General features: G+C 36.5%; 1 protein-coding gene across 1 annotated transcript in view; it reads left to right on the forward strand.

Moving 5' to 3' along the window:
* Positions 1-18,469, forward strand: part of beta'COP (coatomer subunit beta') — a 293,541-nt gene that overhangs the window by 254,495 nt on the left and 20,577 nt on the right. The window contains exon 19 of the mRNA XM_090394070.1: positions 17,681-17,791. Within this exon, the coding sequence (XP_090250196.1) occupies positions 17,681-17,791 (111 nt within the window). The remainder of the gene's footprint in view (positions 1-17,680; positions 17,792-18,469) is intronic.

Raw genomic sequence — 18,469 nt, forward strand, 5'->3', positions numbered from 1 at the left:
AAGGATGATGGTGTGATTGTTTGTGTAAGTATCTGCCTGTATGTGTGGGTTTTCTAAAAACTGAAAATGATAAGGAACCATCTGGGAGACGTGTGATGAGTGTATCCAGGAAGGACAGACAGTTGTTGGTTTCCAGTTCCATAGTAAAGTGGATTTTAGGATGTTGGCTATTTAAATGGGCTAAGAATGTTTTCAATGTCTCAGGGCCATGTGGCCAAATAGCAAGCACGTCATCAACATAGCGTGCCAAAGTGTTGGTTTGAGAGTGGCTGTATTGATTGCTTGTTTTTCCAGGTGTTCTATGTAAAAGTTGGCTGGGGGGGGGGGGGAGCCCATGGCTGTCCCATCAATTTGTTTGTATATTTTTCCTTTCCATGTGAAATATCCTGCATGTATTGTGAATTTGAATAGTTCAAATATATCAGGGGGGAAGTGTGACTTCAGTAGATTGAGGGTTTCTATTAGTGGTACATTTGTGAATAGTGAAGTGATGTCAAAGCTTACTATTAAGTCTGAGCTTTTTAGGGTAAGGTGTTGTAAGATGCTTTTTAGGTGTGCTGAATTTTTGACAAAGGAGGTAGAATTGTTTGTGAGAGTGGCTAGTAGCTTAGCTAAATGTCTAGCCAGTTTGTATGTGGGACTATTTATACTGTCCACAATTGGGCGTAGGGATGTGCCTTGTTTGTGAATTTTTGGTGCTCCATAGATCCTCGGTGTTTTAACATGGAAGGGTTTGAGTTTGTTAACTGTGTCTTTGGGCCAGGAAGTGACTTTTTTCAATAATTTTCGTGCCTTATTCTTTTGTGTGTTGATGGGATTGCGATCTATAATTTTGTATGTTGACTGATCTTTAATAGTGTGCATTTTGTTTTAATATTCAGTTGTGTCCATCACCAGGTTGCATTTCCTTTGTCTGCTTTTGTTATGGTAATCTGGCTGTTGTTGTGTAGCTCTTTTATAGCAATGAATTCCGTATGTGGGATATTATTTTTGGGAGGCTTGGACTTGATTAGGATGTTGGCCACATCTAAATGTATGTTGTTAGCTATTGTTGGAGGCAGGTCATATATTCCTCGTTCGATGGACGCCATTATTTCGGCTTTTGGAACTTGCTTGGGGGTTATGGCAAAGTTGTGCCCTCGACTTAAAGCAGTTGTGGCTTCTTTGCTTAAGGTGAGTGACGATAGATTCACGACGACGAGGTCTTGTTGTAATTGCGGTCGTTGTATGGTGTTCCATTGTTGGAGCTTTTCGAACTTATTTTAGTGCCGGTTTTTGACTCTGTCGAATTCTTTTTTTGCCGTTGCGTCGGTGATATTCTCTAAGATCTGCCAAAGTTCCGTATTTAGAATATTATGCAGTGATTCTCGTAATGTGTTGATTTTTCCATTTGCTTTTGTTAATTCCAGGCAAGTGGTGCTAATCGGTTCACGTAACGGCTTTAAATAGCCAACATCCAAAAATCCACTTAACTATGGAACTGGAAACCAACAACTGTCTGCCCTTCCTGGATACACTCATTACACATCTCCCAGATGGTTCCTTATCATTTTCAGTTTTTAGAAAACCCACACATACAGGCAGATACTTACACAAACAATCACACCATCATCCTTCTCAACAATATGGCATATTAAAAACGCTAACCCATAGAGCGAGAGCAATCTGTTCCAATGACAAGGCTCTTACTGCTGAACTGACTCACTTACGCCACACCTTCTTGGCCAACGGCTACAATCCACATAAAATAAACAAAATACTAAACACTCCTAAGAAACCCCTCCCACCATCCACCACAGAGAACTACAACATAACAGTCACCATCCCTTACATTAAAGGCACATCCGAAAAGATCTCAAGAATTCTCAATAAACATAAACTACGCACTACATTCAGACCATGTAGCAAATTAGCCACCCTCATCCACTCACCCAAGGACAGCATTCCTCCTTTATCACATCCAGGAGTCTACCAAGTACCCTGCTCATGCAATCAAGCCTACTACGGTCAAACAGGAAGAACTGTGAACATTCGCATCAGCGAACATAAAAGATACGTCCGGAATTATCATTATGGGAAGTCGGGCCTAGCAGACCATGCTCTGGATATCCCTGCACACAGGATCAACTGGAAAAACACAAACGTACTACACAGAAACCTGTATAAATCAGAGAGATTGTTCTTAGAGGCGACAGAAGCTCTAAAACACACTCCAAATCTCAACAAATATGGCTGTATTAACTTGCCGAAGATCTGGGAGACAGTCATATTAAGAAAAAACTAGCACTTTTCTAGGACTCTAGTAATATATGATAACTTTTTTTTTTTTTTTTCAGATAGAGGGCACCAAAATCAGGACTCTAGTCTTTGTGTTGCTGCTACAATTTTGTTTAAGTACACCATGTTGTTTTAGTCTCGCGTATTGTGACAAACAGTGTTTTTGTGCTCTGAAGATGCTGGTTATAACACCAGCGAAATATCAGCACCAAGTTAATAAATTAATTATTTACTTAGTTTCTGTGTTCTATTATACCGTTAAAATAATAAACAACATGTTCGACGAACACATAAGTCTGTCCACACGTTTAAGGATTCTTCACGGAGACGATATCGTACGCAAGACACGACAATACGGTAAGTGGAAGTTGAAATTGGCGTGGCAACTAAACAGGTTAGCCTTCTTAAAGAGGTGCCGAGACACCAAATTAATACCGAACTGTTTTAAAATCAAAAACAAGTTCCACTCGGCCAAAGTCCAACGCATCTATAAACGAGCGAGTGTAGCGCTGTTACGTGAACAGATTAGCACCACTCCTGGAATTAACAAAAGCAAATGCAACCATCAGCGCACGAGAATCACTGCATAATATTCTAAATACGGAACTTTGGCAGATCTTAGAGAATATCACCGACGCAACGGCAAAAAAAGAATTCGACAGAGTCAAAAACCGGCACCAAAATAAGTTTGAAAAGCTCCAACAACGGAACACCATACAACGACCGCAATTACAACAATACCTCGTCGTCGTGAATCTATCGTCACTCACCTTAAGCATAGAAGCCACGACTGCTTTGAGTCGAGGGCACGACTTTGCCATAACTCCCAAGCAAGTTCCAAAAGCCGAAATAATGGCGTCCATTGACCGAGGAATATACGACCTGCCTCCAACAATAGCTAACAACATACGTTTAGATGTGGCCAACATCCTAATCAAGTCCAAGCCTCCCAAAAATAATATCCCACATAAGGAATTCATTGCTATAAAAGAGCTACACAACAACAGCCAGATTACCATAACAAAAGCAGACAAAGGAAATGCAACCGTGGTGATGGACACAACTGAATATGAAAACAAAATGCACACACTATTACAAGATCAGTCAACATACAAAATTATAGATCGCAATCCCACCAACACACAAAAGAATAAGGCACGAAAATTATGGAAAAAAGTCACTTCCTGGCCCAAAGACACAGTTAACAAACTCAAACCCTTCCATGTTAAAACACCGAGGATCTATGGAGCACCAAAAATTCACAAACAAGGCACACCCCTATGCCCAATTGTGGACAGTATAAATAGTCCCACATACAAACTGGCTAGACATTTAGCTAAGCTACTAGCCACTCTCACAAACAATTCTCCCTCCTTTGTCAAAAATTCAGCACACCTAAAAAGCATCTTACAACACCTTACCCTAAAAAGCTCAGACTTAATAGTAAGCTTTGACATCACTTCACTATTCACAAATGTACCACTAATAGAAACCCTCAACCTACTGAAGTCACACTTCCCCCCCCTGATATATTTGAACTATTCAAATTCACAATACATGCAGGATATTTCACATGGAAAGGAAAAATATACAAACAAATTGATGGGACAGCCATGGGCTCCCCCCTTCCCCCCCAGCCAACTTTTACATAGAACACCTGGAAAAACAAGCAATCAATACAGCCACTCTCAAACCAACACTTTGGCTACACTATGTTGATGACGTGCTTGCTATTTGGCCACATGGCCCTGAGACATTGAAAACATTCTAAGCACATTTAAATACCCAACATACAAAAATCTACTTCACTATGGAACTGGAAACCAACAACTGTCTGCCCTTCCTGGATACACTCATCACACGTCTCCCAGATGGTTCCTTATCATTTTCAGTTTTTAGAAAACCCACACATACAGGCAGATACTTACACAAACAATCACACCATCATCCTTCTCAACAATATGGCATATTAAAAACGCTAACCCATAGAGCGAGAGCAATCTGTTCCAATGACAAGGCTCTTACTGCTGAACTGACTCACTTACGCCACACCTTCTTGGCCAACGGCTACAATCCACATAAAATAAACAAAATAATAAACACTCCTAAGAAACCCCTCCCACCATCCACCACAGAGAACTACAACAAAACAGTCACCATCCCTTACATTAAAGGCACATCCGAAAAGATCTCAAGAATTCTCAATAAACATAAACTACGCACTACATTCAGACCATGTAGCAAATTAGCCACCCTCATCCGCTCACCCAAGGACAGCATTCCTCCTTTATCACATCCAGGAGTCTACCAAGTACCCTGCTCATGCAATCAAGCCTACTACGGTCAAACAGGAAGAACTGTGAACATCCGCATCAGCGAACATGAAAGATACGTCCGGAATTATCATAATGGGAAGTTGGGCCTAGCAGACCATGCTCTGGATACCTCTACACACAGGATCAACTGGAAAAACACAAAAGTACTACACAGAAACCCATATAAATCAGGGAGATTGTTCTTAGAGGCGACAGAAGCCCTAAAACACACTCCAAATCTCAACAAATATGGCTGTATTAACTTGCCAAAGATCTGGGAGACAGTCATATTAAGAAAAAACTAGCACTTTTCTAGGACTCTAGTAATAAATGATAGCTTTTTTTTTTTTTTTTTTTTTTTTTTCAGATAGAGGGTGCCAAAATCAGGACCCTTGTCTTTGTGTTGCTGCTACAATTTTGTTTAAGTACACCATGTTGTTTTAGTCTCGCGTATTGTGACAAACAGTGTTTTTGTGCTCTGAAGATGCTGGTTATAACACCAGCGAAATATCAGCATCAAGTTAATAAATTAATTATTTACTTAATTTCTGTGTTCTATTATACCGTTAAAATAATAAACAACAAGACTATATAGTTACACTTTATATCATCAGTGAAAAATACGTAGGGAAAAAAAAAAAATAAAAAAAATACGTAGAGAGCCTGTGTAGCTGTGCAAACGTGGTGTGCAAACGCCACAGTGGATGTGGCGTTTGCACACCACGCGCTTGGCCGCACGAAGGAAGACTTGATTTCGAGTCTAGTCAGTGACTAGAGGAAATTTTTCTAAGCCTTTTTTCGACCGGTTCCCGAGTTAGTCGATCTCTGGCATGGGTAAGCAGGTTTTTCCTTCCGGAAACTCGGGTTTTTCGTCCTGCAAACTCAAGAAAATCGACCGTAGAACCCACATTATTTCAGACATTAAATATATTGTGTTAGGGTTAGGGACCACGAGATGGCGGCACATTTGAGCCATCTCTCTTCACTGTGTACCGCTTAATTAGTGATAGCCTTGGGCCATCTATCTCTGATTGGTACCAGTGGAGATTGAACTGCCCAATCAGTCTCCAAAAGTTAGATAGGGCTAAATGGCCTCACCCACTCCCCGTATACGGGAATAAAAAGGCGTTAGCTGATTTTTTTTTTTTTTTTTAAAAATACGTAGGACATAATATCACAATTTTATTGACCTACAAAAGCCTTTGACTTTATTTGTCATGATGCTCTCTGGGAAATTATACAGAATATAATACAATTGATTGCATCCTTGTACTTGTCATTTTGAAATGAAGGAAAATTGCAGCACTCCCTTGCCAACAGAGAGTAGATTGAGGTGGATGTAAGTTATTATCACCAGTGTTATTTAACTGCTTTTTCAGCAGATTGGAATAATAAATCTTCCAGTTTGCTGATGTGATTGATCTCCTGCCAGGAGACAAATCATATTTTCACGAAATTGATAAAAAGTTAGATCACTCATAAAAAAAAAATATATTGATCATCATACGTATCCATAAATCAAAAACAGCGACAGATATATCTGCTTCTGACAGAGAGAAATTGTGTAGCAGAAGCTTTAAAAAATCGTACTTAGAGTAAATTATAAAAGTTAATAGGTTCAGATATCCAAGCAACATTTTTTAATAAAGAAGGCAGATCAAGACAGGAGATATGAGAACAAAATTTGCAAAAGCAAGAACACTATCCAAAATCACTATGGTTTGGATAGAAATTTCATCATCAGCATGACCCATGGGCACACTGTTTTGGTATCTGTTGTCTCCTTCACTATCTTCTTCCACCTTTCTTTGTCCAGTACACAATGTTGCAGTTTCTGTAAACCCATTTCACACCAGTCCTTTATGTTGTCTATCCATTTCTCTGTATGGTATACCTCTTCTGTTTACACCACTCATTCTGCAGAAGTGTCCAAATAATTGCAGCTCCTGTTGTATAATCTTCTGCATGAAATTCTCCTTTGGTTGTATCTTCCAATAGAGCTCTTCATTTGTGATTTTCTGTACCCATCCTATTCTTAGAATCTTCCTGTAACAAGTTCTTTCAAACACCAAAATTCTTTTGCTTAATTCCTTATTTATTACCCACGTTTCAGATCCATACAGTACACTGCTAAAGATGCATGTTTCTAGTACTTTTAATTTCGCTTGCAGGCTGATCACTTTACTTTTCCAGATGTTATCCATGGCCTTCAGATTTGTTCTTCCCTTTACAATCTTGATCTTTATTTTTTTTACAGTCCAAGTCATATGTTATTTTACTTTCCAAATAGTTTTTTGTAGTTCTCTTTCATCTTCTTCAATAATAACAGTGTCATCTACGAATCTCAGATTGTTAACTCTCATCCCATATACCGATATTCCTTTTGCATCTTCCTTCATTTTGTCCATTTCTCTTTCTAAATGTGTCATGAAAATGCTTGGTGATATTGAATCTTTCTGTCTAGCACCTCTGCTTGTTTCAAAACCATATTCCCAAATCCTCACCTATTCTAACTGCTGCTACTGCATTCTTATAAACATCTTTTAATATAGCTATTAATTTTCTGTCAATTCCATAGGAGTCGGGTACTGCTCATGTCACTTTCTGGTTGATACTTCTGAAAATCAACAAAGCAAGTATATATATGTTTATGTTTTTTCTCCTGCTTTCTCTGCTATTAACTGCATTGTCAAAATCTGTTGAATTGTACTTCTGTCTTTCCTAAATCCTACTTGCTCATCTGCAAGGTATACTTCCAGTTGTATTTTCAATCTTTCTGTCAGTATCATCACCACCACATTAAGGTTGACGTATCAAAGAAATTGTTCTATAATTTTTATATGCTAGCTTATTTCCTTTCTTGTATAATGTCACTAATATCGATTTCACTCACTCGTCTGACATTTTTCCTTCCTTCCATATCATATTACATGGTTGGTGCATTTCTGTAATCATACTTTAGTCATCATATTTAACAGGGGCAAATATTCTGGGTGTGCAGTGCTCATCCACGAAATATCAGTATCACCCATATTATATTTTTGCATTTATTTCCGTTAAAGATTCTCACAATTGTTTGCAGAATTAAAATTGAACACAATATACTAATGCTTCATTGTCCTCTTCAGGAAGGTAATAAAGCATTAGTGCTTCATGAAGAGGGCACTTTTTGCCGCATGAACATTGCATCACATTCACGTTAATGGCCCAGGTGTGCTTTCAAAGTGCATATACCTTTTCACCCTTTGAAAATATGTAAAGATAGCACAGCAGGTCAAATTCTTAGCGTTGTAGTATTTTTAAACCGCTGAGAAGGCATGACTAGGTGAGCTAAAATTTTGAGCTCGCCTAGCATTTGTGATTGGTTATTGTGTCAACCAATCCAATTGAATGTTGTCACGAGTCGAGCGCTTTTCGTATCCACTGTATATTACAAACAGTTGTTATGCATGTTTTCTGGAACTGAAAATTTGAAAGTGGATGTTAGGTGAAAAATACTAATTGTTTTTTCTTTTGCTTGTGCAGTATAGCATCTGTTGAGGTTGCAAATTTTTTTAACAGTATATATAGACATTTTTATTCTAGTCTTTGGAAACAACAGACAGTAAAAAATATCTATTTCTGAATAAAAATGAATATTCTGTGTATTATAAGAAGTTACTGATCTGCGACAAAATACCAGCATATGTGAGATTGATAAGACAGAAGAACCGCTGATACTAAAAAAAACCTAATGAATTTAGGATTCCCGAAAGTGTGGATAATTCCGATAATGATCGGATATTATGTATACTGAGTCTCAATAAACAAAATAAAATTCTTGGAAAGCAGAACGAAATATACACAAACCAGAGAAATACACATAACATGTGCAACAAATTTTACGAGATGATTTGCTGCTCCATCAAACCATATTTATTCCTGCAATACCCCCTCTCTCTTCATAAGTTTTTTTTTTTTTTTTTAATTATGCCATCATAAATTCACTTATTCATGTTTAGAATTTATAGGATCATGCTATTCGCTCTACCCTGCAACTTATAGGACACATATATCACAAATGGTAATTATTAATTATTCGTTTACGATTAATGAAAGTGTTTCTACTCACACTTATTCTTTCCTATTCTCACATGCCTTATAAATGATGGTTCACATATTTTCATCTTTGAGTATTTCAAATATACCAACCAAATATAGCATTCTCCTTCATTGTTGTTTTCTAATAAATCCTGAAACAGATTGTTCCCCCACTCTGTGCAGAAGTATTCAAAGTTATCCTGCAATTAATTGCATTGGACCAATTAAGGTGAGCACTGATGTGCTATGCCCTCTCAATCATTGATAAAATGCATTTACACGGTCATGGGCGTCTGTGGGGGGGTGGGGGGGACTTTCCCCTGGATCGATTAAAAAAAATTCCACAAATTATAATTATAAAATTGATTGAGATATGAAATCTTACACCCTCGACCCTGAGAATGCTTTGTCTGTCTTAAAATTTTATTATGGGTTGGCCTGTTTCGGCCCACGGCGGGTTAGCCATAGAACACTTGTTTTATTGCTGCAATAAAACACATGTTCCTGTTTTTGGTTCATCTTTTTCTGATTTGTGAACAGTGACCAGTTAGTTTGCCCTCTGTGTCTAGTGAGTTACTGAGTGAATTGTAAATTTATAGTGAAACAAATTTAAACAGAAAAATACATTTTTAAAAGGTAAGTGTATGTAATTTAATATTATTATACTTGTTAATTTTATGGGTTTTTTGCTTTTAAACTGAAATAATTTAATTTAGGATTAATTAGTTAATTGACTTTTAATAAATATGCCAGTCAGTTGTTTTATATATGAAATTGTGCTAAAAACTATTAATTCTGAATACTTTTTTTTTCCAAGAATTAAAGATCATTAAAATGCAAAATGAAAATAATGTATTTATAGTTTACATCGACAAATAATTACATTAAAAAAAAAAAAAAGAGCTAAAAGACATTTACTGATGTAATTATTTGTCTCCATGCTCTTCCCCCCCCCGGAAAAGTTTCTGCGAAGCACACCCATGCATACGTTCAAATTGACATGAAATTTGTAGCGCGGGTTGCATAACCCACATGACAGCACACCCAACCAAAATGAGCATGCAATGCCACTGATATTTAATCATTTCTCCAGTGATGTTATCATTACCAGGATGCTTGTTTTAGTCATCCTATTGCTTTTCCTACATCTCCTCTTAAAATGTCCATGTCACACTCATTACCTGGTGGTGATATCTGCTTCAATTCTTCAGTTTTCCAACTCCATCTAAATCTAGTTTTTCTTCATATAGCTCAGTACAGTATCTTGTCCACTGCTATACAATTTTATCTTTATTCATCAATACTTTGCCTTTTTCATCTTTAATTGTAATCTGTTTTCATTGCCACCTTCTATTAATGGTTCTAATCATTTTGTACACTTCCCTAGTTTTATGCTCTCCATAGTGCTGTTCTATATTTTTGCATTGAACTTCTAACACCATTTCTTCTTATCCATTCTGACTGGTGCTTTTTTTTTTATCTCATTACACTTTCGTTTTTATTGCTCCTCTATTTGTTCTGATGTATCCCTTCTTATCTTCAACAGTCTCTTCTCCTGTACTAACTTCAGTGTTTCTTGTCTAATCCACTTCTCCTTGATCTTCTCTTCTTCTGGTAGTTTCTTCAACTGTCTTCTATCGTCTTCACTACACCTTTCACTCTTAGATTCGAATTTTTTTCTTTATCCATACTTTTTAGTTTCTCCTGTAACACTGTTCTGTACCTTCTTCCTATTTCTGCTTCACTTATTCTTGCTGTATCTCTTCGTTTCTGATGATGGGATTTATATTTTCTTTTTAATTTCAACTTGATGTTTGCAATCACTAAGCTATGATCTGATTCTATATCCACTCCTTGAAAAGTTTGACACTACTGTGCTGATATTATCCATCTTCTTTTAATTGTAATCATATCAATCATGTTCTTTGTTTTCCCATCATTTGATCACCATGTCCATTTTTTACACTCCTTTTGCCAAATTTTATGTTACAGACCATCATCTTGTGGTCCACTGCAAATTCTAACATTTTTCTTACCTCATTCATTTCTTTCTCTAAAACTATGTTTTTCCATCACACTTTCCCAACCATCATTTTCAATTCTAACTGACATTACAGTCTCCTTCAATAATTAGTACATCTTTCTTTGGTATTGTTTCTAGATCTTTGTCAGATCTTTGTAAAATAAATCAATATCCAATCAATATCCAAGACTTGATAACACCAGTTTTTTGAGAGGTGTGATGATCAGACTTTTGATGAATGTATCTGAATGTGATGAATGTCTGCTCATCACGCTTCTCAAAAAATGGTGTTATCAAGTAAATAATAATATTTGGTTAACCGATCAAGTGTTGATCAATTTTATTAATTAACTGGACCAACTAGTTTCGCCACACTTATCTGTTGGCTTCTTCAGGGCACTTACATATAGGTTTAAACACTCTCACAATTATGCGTAACTGCAAACTGACAAGAATAAAAACTGACTGGAATAATTACAAATAAAATAGTATCGAACGTGAGTGAAACACGTATCGCGTGTACAGGATCAGCTAGCTGTTGCTGAGGAACCTTCTGTAGTTTGTATTAAAGTTCATTTCTTCCGTTTTTAAGGCTCTGATTAGGGTTTTCCATATCTCTGGGAGTATTAGGCCTTGATTTCTGTTAAGGTTCACAGTAGAACGGGTGACTGTGGCTGCTTCTTTGAACATTCTTGAATGGTAATCTTCCTCTAAGTAAGGGGAACAGCTTTTGTCCCACTCGATGACATGGTTAGTTGTGGAGAAATGAGACGATAGGCCAGAAATGTCCTGTCTGTTGTTTTTGACATAGCCAATGTGCTCCTTTTGCCTGATTTCGAGGCTTCTCGAAGTCTGACTTTTATTGACCAAGAAGACTAGTCAATAAAATCCTTTTCTCTGAACCACCACAAAGAGAACAAGAAGAGATTCAATATATAAAAACGATTGCAATTCCGTATGTAAGTGGCATCTCCAACAGGCTCGCCAATCTCCTCAAACAACACAAAATAAGAGTAGCATTTCAGCCTATAGATACTATTCGTAAACTACTAAGATCTCCAAAAGACAACCATCTTTTCTACAAATATGCTGGAGTCTATAATATTCCATGCTCATGTGGCTCTAATTACATCGGACAGACTTCGAGAAGCCTCGAAATCAGGCAAAAGGAGCACATTGGCTATGTCAAAAACAACAGACAGGATATTTCTGGCCTATCGTCTCATTTCTCCACAACTAACCATGTCATCGAGTGGGACAAAAGCTGTTCCCCTTACTTAGAGGAAGATTACCATTCAAGAATGTTCAAAGAAGCAGCCACAGTCACCCGTTCTACTGTGAACCTTAACAGAAATCAAGGCCTAATACTCCCAGAGATATGGAAAACCCTAATCAGAGCCTTAAAAACGGAAGAAATGAACTTTAATACAAACTACAGAAGGTTCCTTAGCAACAGCTAGCTGATCTTGTACACGCGATACGTGTTTCACTCACGTTCGATACTATTTTATTTGTAATTATTCCAGTCAGTTTTTATTCTTGTCAGTTTGCAGTTACGCATAATTGTGAGAGTGTTTAAACCTATATGTAAGTGCCCTGAAGAAGCCAACAGATAAGTGTGGCGAAACTAGTTGGTCCAGTTAATTAATAAAATTGATCAACACTTGATCGGTTAACCAAATATTATTATTTACTAATATATGATCAAGAAAACAACCTTCGTGGTGTTATCAAGTCTTTATTTAATACAACACATAATGTGTGTGCTCCTCTCCCTCAAGCTTACAACAAGAACTTTTCATTATGAAAATGTTAATGGAATTTAATGATTACAATCCTAATCAAATCCAGCAGATAATTGACTCCTATGTTCCAACACCTCAGGATTCTAATCCCTTATATTTCTATCATTTCATTCACACACATTTTCCTATTAAGAAAATTTCTCATCTGTTACCATCTACAAAAGACAAACCGTCGCCTCTATCATTAGCTGGTGTTTACCAGATACCTTGTAAATGTAATCTAACATACTTTGGGCAGACAGGCTGTTCTGTGGAAAAAAGAATTAATGAACATCAATATTATATTGAATACATGAAACCTCAAAAGTCTGGTCTGGCACAACATAGTACTGATACTAAACAGTATCCAGTGGGATGAAGCTCGTCTTCTCCATAGTTTGATTTGCTTCTGTTATCTCCCCAACATCAGCACTTTTTATAATTATCCTTCTATAGTCATTCCTCCTTTTACTTGCCCACATAAAAAAGAGCTCTTTAGGATCTCTTTTAGTTTCATCAACTAATTTTCTCTCATAATTTGCTTTGGCCTTCCTTACCATATGTTACCCTTCTTGTGTGTGCCTTGTACTGCTCATGGGTATGCTCATCAACTTTTTTATACTCCCTCTACAACTTTTTCTTTGTCTGCAACTTCTGCTTAATGATGCTATTCATCCATCTAACTTGTATCTGATTTATCCTTCTGACTTTGGATGTACAGTCTGATAGTGCTTTATTCAAGCACCTCATGACCACCACCTATGCACCATCAAGATCTCTCCTCTCCAAATTCTTATGCCATGGCATTGCTGAAAGCTGACTCCTCAGCATTTGTCATAATCTGCTTTGTAATTCCACATATATCCCTTCTTAACAGAAAATTCTGTATGTCTGATAGTCTCCCAGGTCACGACTATATAATCCCTTTTCCCAGGCAGAAGCAGAGTAGATGGATTGGTTAGTGTTAAGTTCTTTGATGCTATGACCAGATTCAGCACTCTTGAACCTCGTGTCCATTCATTACATACTGTCTCAGGTAATTATCTTTTAGCAACTATAAATTCCATTTTGTTCCCTCCCTTTGACCATTTCTTCTCCCACTTTGTCTCCATAGTTGAAATCCCCCATAATAATTATTCAACATGCATTCATTGTGCTAATTAGCCAAAGCATGTTATCTGCATTTTCCTTATATGGTGTGAGATAGAGACCAACAGAACAAAATATATAATTGGTCACTGCTATAATTGAGGAAGGGGGGTCCCTCAATTGCCTCCTGGCCTGTCCTGATGTATACTCTTTTTGGCTTCAATCCTTCTGCTGTCATTTGCAAAACTCCTTCATAGCAGTGACCAATTATATATTTTGTTCTGTTGGTCTCTATCTCACACCAGATAGCTTCAAATGAACTGCCCTCTGCATCCCTGTCCTGATGTATACTCTTTTTGGCTTCAATCCTTCTGCTGTCATTTGCAAAACTCTTCCCCCCCCCCCATCCCATTCCCTCTGTCCTCTTTGAATATCCTTTGCATTCTTTTCCTGTGACTATATCATCCACAGTCAACCAAGTCTTACTAATAATACTTGTGGCCAAATTGAGCTAACCAATGCCAAAAACTCCTTCTCCTTATTCTGAATATTTCTGGCATTATTACACATACAATGCAATACACCCTTCATCCTGCAACCTCCCTTACACCTTGTGTTGCTTAGCCCACTAAAGTTAAAACCTGGGGAGCTACATTCAGCATCATGTGATCACTCTTCGACTTACTAACCTCTAGGTTGTCTGGGACCCACACTCACCTACTTCCTCCTAAATATTGTTGTTTCCCTAACCTGCACTTCAGCATATTTTGTGCTCGTCTTTCCAGTGAATTATAAGGATTTTTTAAGTGCAACATTAGCATTTTTCAGGTGCTTCAGCACATATTTCACTTCTTGTAATCATATATCAAAGTTGGGATGTCCTAAATGGAAGTGACATTCTGCACTTCCAAACTCTCACCAAACAACACTTTCTCAAGACTCCTGGCCCCAAATCAATTCAAATACAAGTCATCCACTGTATATAAATCCTTCCTTCTATCAAACATCACACATTTACAAACTCCACATCATTCCTTCTGTGCAGTCTGTCCACTGACTCATTTGCAATCTTAGCTCTCCGTCTCAGCTTGCCTGAATTATACAATGGCGACACACAATTTGCTTTCTCACTCTTCTTTTTTGCATGTACTAGCAATTCTTTCATATGTTCTTTCAAGAGTGCTCTCTGCTGTTTTATTTATTTTATAGCAGGAAAATTACTGTTACCTTCATATAAGATCTGCTAACTCACTTTTAAATGTTCCTTACATTCTAAATTGGGTTCAAATCCCAGTTAGAATGTGAGGAAAACATTTATAAGAGTTTATCTTTCCAACCAAAAGACATCATCTTCTACTACTTACTGACTGTACTCATTTGACAGTTACTTGTGAATGAGTATGTGTGTCTTTCAATTTGAACTACTGGTGAGGCTGCTGATTAGGCTAATTCAGAATCTGCATGACCTGCTACAGTGGTGACATGTAGTTTTTAGGAAGCACTGACATAAAAGAAACATTTCCTCCCCGTTCAATCAGGTGTCCTTTTTTAATTCTTCTCTTCTCAATCTCTTGCATAGCTTCCAAATACTGTGCCCATGTAGATGCCTTTCTCCATTTCATTCAAGAATCTCAGTTCCCCCAGTTATTTGTGTCAGGCTTATATTTCTTTGCAACTTCCTTGATTATCCTTGAAGCATCTCTCTGATCCTCCCACTGATTAATAAAATCAATCACATAAATCATACTTATTCAAAATGTTGATATTTTGTGCATGTCTTTCCAGTGAATCTTAAGGATTTTTTTTAATTGCAACATTAGTATTTTTCAGGTGCTTCAGGGCATATTTAACTACTTGTAATCATATATCAAAGTTGGGATGTCCTAAATCTGCACTCGAACATTTGAAATGAGTAATCTTTCTTATCACTGTCTTCATTTGTTGAGAGGTGATGTCCAAAATAAGGGAAATGGTTGACATTTTCAAAAGATACCACTAGATACAAGTAATCACCTGGAGTAGGCAGTTTGAAGCACTTATATTCATTTTAATTTACTCAGGTCAGTTCATTCTTAGATTTCTTTGAAAATATCAGCAATGATTTTGAATTCCACTTTAGAACGAGAGAAAATTACATTATTGTCAGTGCACTGGACTTTCCTAACTGGTGTTTTGATGTTGTTTTCATTTTGGATCAGAAGATGTTAAGGTTAAAAAAAAGTTCCTCTTACATAATTGAAGTTAGTTTGACTCCTGGAGAAAAATTTTCCAACAATGAGATGAATTATTGCAACAAAGACAGTAAAGAGCATGAATACTAGGACATTGCCTTGCTTCAAGCTCATTTTCACTCAAATGAATCACCTGAGCATACATTACTAATAACATTCACTGAAATGTTATGTACAGTTTTCAAAATAAATGGTTTGAAAATCACTATGAGCATTCCAATTATCTTAGTCAAAGGCTGTGACAAAATTTTCTGGAAAGCATCCAGTTATCAGATCAGAATGCATGCAGAAGTGGGGGGGGGATTCTGTTCACAACAGTTCTCTTGGAGTTGCCATGCAGTGAAGATTGTCTATTGTTCCATCAGATGGCCTGAAACTGCACTGAGATTTGGGAAAAGTTTTGTTGTAGGAAGCAGGGCATATTTATATTCAGCAGGCATTTACTTTGTGTTTCAAACCTGAAAACAGAAGAATATGAATCTGATGCATGAGGTCATCTCATTCTTTGAATATTTCATCAGGATCAGTAACCATGTTGAATTTCTGTTCATCTCTATCCAAAGGAAGCAGAGAACCTGGAGTCATCTTTAAATGGGGGAGAATATATTGAGAATATCATTTCATCTTCATTGCTGCTGACTGAAGTGGTTTCATCTGAAGCTAAACTGGCATTGATAGAACTGTGAGTTGTACTTGCCTCCAGAGAACTACAACATGATTTTATTATGTGCACACACACATATTGAATCTACCAAACAACATCTTGGCTGCCATTACCCTGTTACACCTATAATTCACCATTCAGCTGTAATTCATAGAGATTCACTTAAATAAAACTACACATGTTTTGGACCTCCCAAATAACAGTTTTGGGTGCCATTATCCTATCCTCAGCACATTCAATGGTAATTTATAAAGATTCACTAAAATACATAATAAGCTCTGTGAGGTGCATCCAGTCCCTTACAACAGATCAGAACAACCACTCTCACAAATGACTAGCAATAATTCTTCTGTTGTCAGTAAGAGGGATCTGCCCCCCCCTCCATCACACACACAAAATCTTTTAGCTTTCCTCTTCTCATGCTCTTTTGTTCTTTGGTTTATATTTCCATCATTATAATATTGGTTAAACCAAGTTTTGTATAAGCACTCTAATCAGTCAACACCATAAATTGGCATAATAGTCCATTTGAGGACAACACATATACTGAGGTCATTATTTCACCTGTGCTGCATAATCATTCCACCATCACCACATTAACCTTCCCATCACCATAATGAGAAATAAAATAGTCACTAAATAAGGAAAATTGCCTTTTAGATCTAGTATAGTACTTATATGGGAGAACAATCTTGGCAGTGTAGAAAGATAGACATGTTGTCTATCTTTCTTGCATCAACCAACATGATAAATGAAATTTATCATGTTGGTTGATGCAAGGATTTTAACTTAACAGGATTATTTGTACAGTTCATGTTACTTGAGCACGAAGTTTTTTTAGGCTTCATACTTTCGATGTCATCTTTAAATTTTATCTTTTCAAATTATGATTAATATTATAATTTTATAATTATAATAAATAATTAATAGAGTTTATATAATAATTTAATATAATTATAATAAATTATAATAATATTAAAGAATTAATATTATAATATTATAAATATGCTGAATATTATTATTAAAATAATAATATCCACAGCTAAAAGGTATCTTTCTTGAACATGAAAATAATGTTTATATCGTTTCATGTTCAAGAAAGATGTCTTTTAGCTTTTCATTGTTGAACATGTAATGTCTTCAAACCAAAGTAATTTCTTTTATTGTTCTAAGTACCATAAGTTGTATTTATTTAAGATTTACTCCATTTGTTATAGCCAAACCATGAGAGGAATTGTTTAGCTGAAATGAAGGAAGCTGAAGCACTGGGAACTTATGTATATATTCCACCAGATGGAGCAACAGGAAGTTCATATTCTCTTTCAGAAGTAATTATTTATATTATTTTTTTTTGTGTGTGTGTGTGTGTGAATAAGAAAAAGCTATTGTTTTTTGTTATGTTCAGTTATGACAATTCTCTCAAATCATCTTTCATTTTAGGATTAATTATATATAAAATTAAGGATGCTAGAAAATATTTTGTAAATATATTAAATTCATTCTTTTTTATTAATTCATTGTATCAACATTCTTGACCTTTTCTTAACTAGCTCTCTCTCTCCAAATCTACTGTGGATGTCTGCTCTCCTCCCAGTCAATCTCAGCCTAGTACTCTATGACACTGCAATTATTCCAACTAGTATGACTTCCTGTATTTTTGTGCCACTTTTCCATGGTCAGATTACTGCTTTCACTCTCCCACTCCAAACCCCTGCACTGAATTAATAACTGAAATAATTCTCACTGGAATGAGAGCTTTCATTCCCTGCTCCACTGCAAAACCCCTTACCTGTATCCCAGCCCTGATTCTGGTTCTCAAAAAAAATCATAAAGTCATTGTAAAAAAATATATATATATATATTTGTAACTAAGTATTATTCTTGTAGTTTCTCACTTTTTCCAGGAAACTTTGACACAGACTTTACTCACTACAGAATCTCAGAGTAGGGGGGGTTGGTAAAGGGGGGGATACTTTTGTGTGTTCTGTATGACAGTATTTTATACA

This window comes from Typopeltis vanoorti, chromosome 1, assembly GCF_054136105.1.
Source record: "Typopeltis vanoorti isolate ZY-2024b chromosome 1, IOZ_Tvanoo_1.0, whole genome shotgun sequence".
Classification (NCBI taxonomy): Eukaryota; Metazoa; Arthropoda; class Arachnida; order Uropygi; family Thelyphonidae; genus Typopeltis; species Typopeltis vanoorti.